This window comes from Anneissia japonica, unplaced genomic scaffold (genome assembly GCF_011630105.1).
Source record: "Anneissia japonica isolate Jap-2015-1 unplaced genomic scaffold, ASM1163010v1 scaffold287930_len349246_cov199, whole genome shotgun sequence".
Classification (NCBI taxonomy): domain Eukaryota; kingdom Metazoa; phylum Echinodermata; class Crinoidea; order Comatulida; family Comatulidae; genus Anneissia; species Anneissia japonica.
In genome coordinates, this window is record NW_022717415.1 from 19,479 (window position 1) to 26,409 (window position 6,931).

The following is a 6,931-nucleotide window of genomic DNA, read 5'->3' on the forward strand; positions in this document are numbered from 1 at the left end:
GAATTTTAATAACTGGCCTAATTAAGTATTTCTTGTTTTCGTTAAATTGGATGGAATTTAAATGTAGTTATATTACGCTAGTTTGATGGTTTACTGTAAGCCGATCAGTTACACTTACATCTTTATGGTTAACATAATATAAAGAGAGCATCGCTCCATAAAGAGTGTCTACCTCTGCCCTGTGCCTAAATACAGCATTGACGCATGGCGGGCGATTCAATTATTATGATCGAGACAGTTTCAAAGAAACTTTACAGACGTGCGTTTGACGTCACTCAACAATGTATCTGCCGAATCGCCGATATCAATAAGCAGACATTTAAACGTTTTGCAGTACTTCTGTATCCCATTTATTTTATACCACTATAGCATGATTTGTCTTGACGTGTCTTTTTTAGTATTTTGCTTCATCTTTTGGCTAATTCTGAAAACCTCCAGTTTATTTTTGGTACATCTCCAGATTTTTAAGATTAAAAAAAAAAAATTAAAAAAAATCTCCAGATTTTCATGACCCATGGGTTGGTTGGTAGGTCTGTAGTATTGATAATTTTGTTTGTGGTAGTGAAGAAGAAAGAAGATGATGATGATAAAGAAGATGAAGATGATGATATTGATGATAAGGATAATCTGATATTGATGATGGTGATATGATGATTATGATGGTGAAAATAGTTATTAAAATAATTATTAGCAAATAAGGACATACTTAGGTTATTATATTAAGAATGGATTTGACAAGAAGAAGTATTACCGTTCTCAGTTGACGTTTCTGTCATTTGTGCCGGACGGTGACTTGTCTTGCGATATTCCGTACGCATGGCAGTCATTACCGGCTGCCCAAAGCTAATGGGAGTGTCCGTGTTGTCACTATCGCCTGATACATATTCTCCAATCGTGTTAATGTTGTCTCCAATCGTAGTAATGTTTTCTCTTTGATAGCTCGTGGTGTTATACTGCTGTGACACGTGTTGCGGCTCAGTCCATTTCAGGTCTGCTGTAGAAATCACCCGATTTTGCGTTTGTGCGTTGTCATCCGTGATCATCTGGAGTTGAGTCCAGGTGTCAAAAGTGCCGCTGTCATTATACCATGTGAGATAGTCGGCGCAGTTTGCTATTTTGTGTGTACAATTAGCATCGCACTTCTCAAAAACATTATTTTGGATTTTCCAATTGCATTTATTCATTGGACACTTTACCTCCAACAGCTGATTAGTGGTGTCTGAATACTCCGCACTGCATTCGTCACTCAACACTTTAAAATAAAAGGATGTAGGTCAAGATTTAGTTTGGTTTCCATAAAATCGCTACACAGTCGCTACAGCGTTTTCACTGCAATACTGCGTAGCTGTCCCCGACGCAATCAGGAAAGCTCCCAGATTTAACTGACCAAACATCGTCGCCAAAGGAGTCGGCGATAGCATGTAGCGATTGTATGGAAACCAGGCTTACCGCCCTTAGAATAAAAGGAAACTTAATAGGCCTAGAGCTCTGTCCAGACTATCACATTTTCTTTGGCTATAAACTGTTGTATGCCTATATATAGTCGTCAACAATTTTCTATATATGGTGATGTGATGTCATCATGACCATATTTAGGCATGTCATATGATTTTGTTGAATAAAACTTGATAGTCTGGACAGGTCTTTAGAGGGAGACCAACTTTTATATGTGTGTTGAGACTTGAACTTCCAATAGCACGTTACGGTAATATTGGTGCACATAATATCGTTGGCTAAAGATATTGGATAATCCATGATTTACTTGTTATTGCTTGCATTTATCTCTGGACGAAAATTAATTATAGGTCTATCATAATGCAAGCTTTGATACCTAATGTATGACACGGTATAGTTGATAGGCCTATGCTAGGGAAAGGGAATCCTAAAGAATTTTAAAAAGTTTTATACAACACCCTCATTGACAGCAGGCCCGTAGGCAGGATTTTCGATGGGGAGGTGCGTTTTGCAACCGAAGTGGACCTTACGATGGGCGACTGCCTAGGGATCCCCGCGAGGGTGAGGCGAATATTCTGGAAGCTCTGACAAATTAGCATTTTGAGGGCCTTTTTTCAACGGATTTCTAAAATCCATAATTTGTAATATCCTATTTAAATTTTCGTTCATTTGAGTATTGTCTAGGGACCTACAGTAAAGCAGGAGAAATAGAGGGTGGGGTGAAGGGAGAAACTTGCACAGCTCAGGGCAATCACCTCAGCCCCACCATGATTATGGCAACTCAAAGTGGCCGGAAATGGCACTCTCAGACAAACTTTAATTATGACTTTTCTTTTTTCTCCATTTCTTTTATAACTTTAGGGGGCTCTGCCCCTTTGAATCTACCACTGTGAAATCATAATTTTTCATGTCCTATATATCTGTAGGCCTACAATCACTGGAGCTGATAATTTCCCACAGATTTCGTAGCACATTATTAAAAATCAACGGGTAGAAGAGCGGGCAAAAAATGTAATGCATACTATAGCAGCATTTCGCGATAATTAGGAACGATTTTAGTGAAATAATAGGTTTTAGAAAGTGGACTTTTTGAAATTTGGTGGTCCAGGGGCAGAGGTCTGGAGGGGGTTTGTGAGAAAAGCGACGAAGTAGCATTTTGAGGGTCCTACATAATAGATTTCTCAAACACATGATAATTCATGAATATTTCATTTAAATTTTCATTAATTTGGGTGTTTTTGGGACCTGAAAAAGTAACGTTATTATGTCCTGTACATCTGCAGGCCTATAGATAACATTCTTCATATTATATAGATCAATCTGCAATCACCGGAGAAGATCAATTTCTAACAAATTTCATACCACATTATTAAAAATCAACGGTTAGATAAGCTGGCAAATATATAATGCAATGCATGCTATAGCATTTTGTGATAATTAGGAACAATTTTGTGAAATCATAGGTTTTAAAAAGTGGACCTTTTGGAATTTGGTGGGGGGAGGGGGTACATCCGCACCCACTGCACCCCTCCCCTCCCCCTCCTGCCTACGGGCCTGTTGACAGCACTCAGTTATCAAAATGTTTGCCTTCACCTGTACTGCACTCCGAAATCTGGATATTTTTGCCATACCAAAAATATATTGGCCTTGAAGTAGACATTTGCGACTGCAGTATTGTCAATCCGTTTGTACGGTTGATCATGATGTATCCGTTTTGGTATCCTACCGAGATGTTACAAGCATCAAATGTTGTCTCAAACTCCGTGGTGCTGTCGAAACTGGTGCTTTTGATTTTAAATCCAACTGGATTTTGTTTCTTCACTTCAATGTCAAAAGCAAATGTATTGATGGAAAAATTCGAAGTGAACAGAAAATGTACATATTCATAATCGGTAAGAAAATCCAAACTCGTATTAACTCTGAAGCGTTTGATATCACGTGATAGGTGAATGAGGCTGTATATGTCATCTCCACAGTCACAACCTGTACCATACAAACGAAATAGTTTAATCATGTGGTGGTGTAATAGCAAAAAAAGTGCCCACCTGCATGGGCCAAACTTTGTTAAAACGGTTTTTTTTTTGTTTTTTTTTCTCATGATCAAACATAACTCTACTCCCTCACATACAAGTTTAGCAGACGTGCTTCTTGGTAGGAACATTCTGAGCTATTTCCACAGCACGAGTACGGGAGCTAAAAATGATTCTGATTGATGGTCAACGTTATCCGAGTCTGCATGAACGATCAGTTGTTTGGCCTCACAGGATTTGTCAGTCAGTCAGATTTAGCTCGTCAGTCGACAGTGGCCTAAGTCAGACTGTCAGTCAGATTATTGTTTGCCAAAGAATAGCCAAAAATCACAATACATTGTAAACAATTTTTATGAGGGGAAAAATTTATAAATCTAAGAACTACATAACAGAAAATTAAATTGAAGGCCATTTTAGCCTTTACACTTTAATACAGTAATAAATTAATACATAACATTAGTGACAGGATAATGGATTTCTTGTAGGCCTACACCGATGGCAACTTATCGGGCACCTGGTCGTTTTCATCTAAGAATGATCCTCTCAGATTGCCGTCGACAGTCAACGGATGAAGAAATTCGTCGGCCAAAGACCAGGCGACGGAATGTGCACGAGACTCAAAACAATACATTATCCATTTACCCACCTATGTCACAGAAGTAGAAGTTTCCACGACTTCCATAGCCTGTGCTATAACCCACGTAGTTGACATCAAGAGGGTCCGAATCATTATACGTCATAAAAGCGACCTCTCCGATATATCCCACTGCAATTTCACCATCAACAAACTGAATCCAGAAACGCCGATACTCATTTCGGTCCAGAATCCCGGACTTCTGATAAACAGCAAGTGCTGTACACTGTTTACATCGTCTAATGACGGATTTTGTGTTGCCCCAACCACCAATTACGATTTCGTATAACGGGTTGAGGTCTGTATCTTGTGTCGACAATGCGATGTGTACGTCATTTGATGCCCTGACGGAGAACTCAATTTGAGTGACGCATTTTGGTAAACGTGGTAGATTATATTGATAGCTTAGCTGGTTATTTGTTTCATAATGTCTGCAATCTGGTTGGAGGAAAATAGTAATATTGAAATCTGTTATTCAAAAAAGAAAACAAAAAGGCTATGCATGACACACACGTATATTAAATCATCGAATTGTATCTCTTTTGAACTAAACTGTTCATAAAATAGCGATTCCATGTTTTAGTTAATTTCTAAGGATTTTCTTTTTTTTAATTTTAGGCATACTTAGATTCAAAGTTGACTCATCACCGTCGAGAGAGCGTTTCTAAAGCCGGGCACTCACTGCGTCGTACGCATGACGAATTTAACTCCGCTCTTGGGAACGCTAGACCACGCGACGCTGTCTGCTGAGGCTATGTTCTCACACGGCAGCTAACGGTTAGCAGGATCCGGATCCTCCTAACCGTTAGCTGCCGTGCGTCAATGCGAGAAAATCCCGATCCGGATGCCAACAATATGATGATCGAATCACTGGCCAATAAGAAACTGGAAATTGTAAACGCGTACGTGTGATTGGTTGATGATAGAAACGCCCTCAACTTGCTAACCGATAGAGCTTGCTAACCGTCGATCGCGACCTGGGCTATTCTTTCATATTCTACTACGGTCCTATATATTGGACGGGTTGTGTTTACTTTTTATAAGCAATGGCAAAAAAAAAAAAACACAAAAAAACCACAAACACAAAAAAAAAAAAAAAACACCAGAAAAAAAAAGTTTCCCAAACCTCTAAGTATTATTATTATAACAATGATGATTCATTGCTACTAGAATGGTGGCCATCTACGCCTATGTACTTGAATTTTTAAAAATTAAACACCATCAGTGTGGATAAAAAGTTGTTAAATAATTATTAATCATTTACCAGGACCACAATGGAAAACATCGGGAAATGATTATGTCATCCTGGTTAAAGATGTTAATAATTAATTTATTAATTAATTAATATATAAATAAATCAACGGGAAATTGTAGAAAATGGTAAACTATGTATTGTTATGACTAATTATATATGGTTCTTTATATTAGTAACAAATGTTACCATATTAATTATTGATTTTCTTATATTTTTTATTAAAAAAAGAAAGCTTATATAAAAAAAGAAAAGAATGTTACGGTAACTCCCAGTTTTTAAAATATAATATTTAAAGAAAACACTGTGTAGGAATCTTTATCGTTGAAGATCGTTGCTCAGCGCAAAATAATTCAAATTATAGTAGGCCTATATTCTTTTTTTTATATAAAAAAAAAATTTAAAAAAACAAGCAAAAAATAATATTAAATAAAATGCAACAGAGTATAAGGCCAGGCTCCGGAGGATTTTTTTAATTTTTTTGTTATATGTACAACTGATTTTTCTAAGACACAAAACGGTTGTTTGACGAAAAAACTAGGAAACTGTTAATGAGTGTACAGATTTTGGAATATTTAATAACGGGAGAAAAGGGGTAATCACCTCTTTTCCCCAACTTTCCCCCAGTTTTTTTTAAACACACAACAAAATCTTCTTCCAGAGCCTGGCTGTAAATTCGCTTTTGAGATCATGTCCGTCCGGCCACAGTGGATATTGTATTGTCTCTTTTAACAATAAAAACAGAGTAAGAATAAGAATATTAACTGAATTACCCGTCATTTACAATAGAGATATACCAAACATTTTTGTTTAGATAATAATACAATAAAAATGCTTGCCTTGGATAAAGTTTTACTTATAAAACATGAGACCATTACAAAATTATGATCTACATTCATGATGTTACATTTATTTAATGAAACATTTTAAAACGGTCCTACCTTCTGCATCGATGGTGGTGCAACTCAAAAAACAAACAGCGAGTGAGATGGATATTACCTTCACCATAATTCGCATAGGCATAAAAGAAAACATATTATCTAAGCGCAAAATATAAGATGGGTTTTGCTCCGGTGCCAAGCTGTGCCTGAATGCTTCAGCCAACAAATGAGACGTTCTTATCGTATGTGCTCAATGGTGTAACAAAAATGCAAATTAACTACTGAGTCATGTAATGCTCAACATCATTATACATAACAATAGGCAAAAAAAGGCATATATCTGTCTCTTATACACATCTAGATGTGTATAAGAGACAGGGTCTGGAGGGGGTTTGTGAGAAAAGCGACAAAGTAGCATTTTGAGGATCTCGCATAATAGATTTCTCAAACACATAATTCATGAATATTTCAATTAAATTTTCATTAATTTGAGTGTTTTTGGGACCTGAAAAAGTAACGTTATTATGTCCTGTACATCTGCAGGCCTATAGAAACATTCTTCATTATATAGATCAATATGCAATCACCGGAGATGATCAATTTCTAACAAATTTCATACCATATTACTAAAAATGAACGGTTAGATAAGCTGGCAAATATATAATGCAATGCATGCTAT

General features: G+C 36.8%; 1 protein-coding gene across 1 annotated transcript; it reads right to left on the reverse strand.

Annotated features, from left to right (window-relative positions):
* Positions 1-286: 286 nt before the first annotated feature.
* On the reverse strand, positions 287-4,122 carry LOC117110235. Its single transcript, XM_033252865.1, has 2 exons — positions 3,049-4,122; positions 287-1,252 (listed from the first exon to the last, which is right to left on the reverse strand). Exons 1-2 carry the CDS (start codon positions 3,614-3,616, stop codon positions 720-722), a joined length of 1,101 nt encoding a protein of 366 aa, XP_033108756.1. The 5' UTR covers positions 3,617-4,122; the 3' UTR covers positions 287-719.
* Between the last annotated feature and the right edge of the window lie 2,809 nt (positions 4,123-6,931).